The 2,656-nt window shown below is 49.7% G+C and overlaps 1 protein-coding gene across 1 annotated transcript in view; it reads right to left on the reverse strand.

The window, feature by feature from the left end:
* Positions 1-1,954, reverse strand: part of SH3BGRL (SH3 domain binding glutamate-rich protein like) — a 12,969-nt gene extending 11,015 nt beyond the window's left edge. The window contains exon 1 of the mRNA XM_009996582.1: positions 1,763-1,954. Coding sequence (XP_009994884.1) covers positions 1,763-1,849 — 87 coding nt within the window. The 5' untranslated portion in view covers positions 1,850-1,954. The remainder of the gene's footprint in view (positions 1-1,762) is intronic.
* Positions 1,955-2,656: the final 702 nt, after the last annotated feature.

The following is a 2,656-nucleotide window of genomic DNA, read 5'->3' on the forward strand; positions in this document are numbered from 1 at the left end:
AGGGGGATGAAATAAACCCTTAGCAAGAACTGCTCTGAAGCACCCACAGCCCTCTCCTCAAAATCCAGGTATGCAGAACTGCCGTGGTCTGCAGCTGGGGACACGTGAGAAGCATCTCTTGGTGCCTACAGCTTCTCCTCTTCCTGTCCCACTGCTCTGCTGCAGCAGTGAGCCTCTTAGATCCCTAAAACTCTGGTCCACCAAGGGAGAAAGGTGATAATGTTGCAACTCGACATCCTACTGGGACAGAAATATTTACCTCTTTTTTTGTTTGTTTGGTTTTAAAAAGAAATAACTGAACAGAGACTTTAAGCTCCTTGTAACTGGCCTCCAGACAACTATTGATCATTCCATTTGTCACTCCAAAGCAACCTTTTTCCAGGTCACAGCCACACTCAGTAAAATTCTGAGAGCCACTAACTCACTGTGGATATTGTTTCAAGTTCTGCTTGTATTACAAGCAAGATTTAAAAAAAACTAATCCTGGCACATTGAGAATCATTTCTTTCCGTAGCCACAGAATCACCTCACAAAGGTCCAGAACTGGCAGGTTCTGACTTACAGACTCTGCAGGTCAGGACCAGATTGCAAAATGACTTAGAAACCAAGACAGGGCACCAGAGGAATGCACACTGTGAGCTCTTTTCAGAAGATATTAAGTTTTAAAAATAAAATTAACAGTTAATCTAATAATCATTCAAGCATGGTCTGCCAAGTGGAAGTGCTGCAGGGGAACTTACTTTTGATCAAGCATTAAAATAATTCCAAGTAGGAACTGTATTTGCAAGAGCAGTTCTAATCTGTTCAAGGCACTGGAGTAAGTGGAGCACAGCAGACCCCATTTTGCAAGCAGTGCACCAAAAATGTGCCCAAGCAGGAGGAGAAAACTGATTTATAGTCGTGGCAGACATCTCTGCACTTCTTTTGGAAGCTGAACAGACTACAGAATGGTCTGGGATCACACACATGTTGGCAAACATTGACAGAACAGGTCTCTGAACCTGGTACAGAGCAGGAGGCTGATGCAGGAGTGTCAGATTTCTGTGAAGCCTCAGTTCACAATCATGGTGAACATGGGAATTAAAGAAAAATCCTGTCCACTTTCAGAGCCCTAAAAGGGGAAAAAAATAAAATAAAATAAATATATATATATATATATATATACACTGCCAGGTGGTGGTAGGGTCATTCCAATAAGTAGCAGAAGGATGTGAGAATCACAGAATGTGTGGGGCTGGAAGGGACCTTTGAAGGTCACCCAGCCCAGCCCCCCTGCAGTCACAGGGACCATTTTAACCAGACCAGGTTGCTCAGAGCCTGGTCAAGCCTGACCTTGACTGTCTCCAGGGATGGGGCCTCCAGCACCTCCCTGGGCACCCTGTGCCAGAGCTTCCCCACCCTCTTCGCAAAGAACTTCTTCCTAACGCCCAATCTAAATCTACCCAGCTCTAGTTTAAGACCATTGCCCCTCATCCTGCCACTCCAGACCCTTATGAACAGTCCCTGCCCAGCTCTCCTGTAGTGCAGAGCTCTCTTCATGCACTGGAAGGCCACTCTAAGCTCCAATCAGAGCCTTCTGTCCAGGCCGAACAAGAACCGGGAGCTCCGAGTTCCAACCTCTGCGACGAAACCAGGACACTCAAGAATTGGCTCTTAGGAGAAGCCCATGAGGAGCACAAAACGTCTGGCCAAGTCCTCCCCTGCTGCCCCCAGCAGAGAGCCTGGCAGGGAGGAGCAGGAGGGGGCTGAGGAGCTGCCTTACCCCGAGGTAGCGGCTGGCGTTGAAGAGCCGTGGGGGCAGCGGGTTCCCGCTGGCGGGCCGGCTGTCCTCGGGGACGTTCTCACGCATCCACTTCCTGTTCTCCTCGTTGGCAGCGATGTCCTTCTCCTCAAACTCGATTTTGTTGGCTTCCAAGAAGCCTAACACATCCTGCTGTTGCTTTTTAATCTGGTTGCGAAGAGAGAAGGGGGAGAGAAAGCGGAGCAAAGTCAGCACAGCCGCTTTTTCTGCAGCTGTCACCCAATCCCAGGGGTCCCCGCAGGAACCAGGGGGGCCAGGACAGCAAGGAAATTCTTCAAATAAATAAAAGGATCTTCCAAAGAGTCTGACCCCTTGGCTTGGATCCTATATAACTGATGCCATCCACTAGACCCATGAGTGTTGTGAACGTTAAAGGTCTCCAACCAACCACCAAGGTGTGAGCAGTCCCCTCGCTGGGGCTGTTCTCCAGGCCTCACAATCTATTCAAGGGACTGTTGGTTTTTCCAGGGACAGGGAAGTCTGCTGGAGGGACATCTGAGGTACAACCTGCTTCCTTCGTGCCCCTGGAAGCACAGGCTGAGCCCACCCTTCCTAGAGTCCAAGTTTTTGTCCTCCTCATGCAGGCTTTGCACCTCGCTGCAGGGACTTCCCAACAGAGATCTCATAAAGGCATCACTAACAGTGACATTCCAAAGCAGCTTTGCCCCATGTTTCTCTGGAAAAAAGAAACCAAACCCCTCTTCTGCTCTGCTCCAGGTTTCTGTGCCAGCAGGTAGAGTCTCTGGAGAGCTGTGATCCTGCATTCCCCATCCTTGCTGGTCTCAGGGAGAGGTCTCAGAGGGGCTGGCTGCACAGGCTGGACGAGATCCTGCACCTGATGCAGCCTCTGCATCC

Source organism: Chaetura pelagica, unplaced genomic scaffold (assembly GCF_000747805.2).
Source record: "Chaetura pelagica isolate M959 unplaced genomic scaffold, ChaPel_1.0 scaffold103, whole genome shotgun sequence".
Lineage (NCBI taxonomy): Eukaryota > Metazoa > Chordata > Aves > Apodiformes > Apodidae > Chaetura > Chaetura pelagica.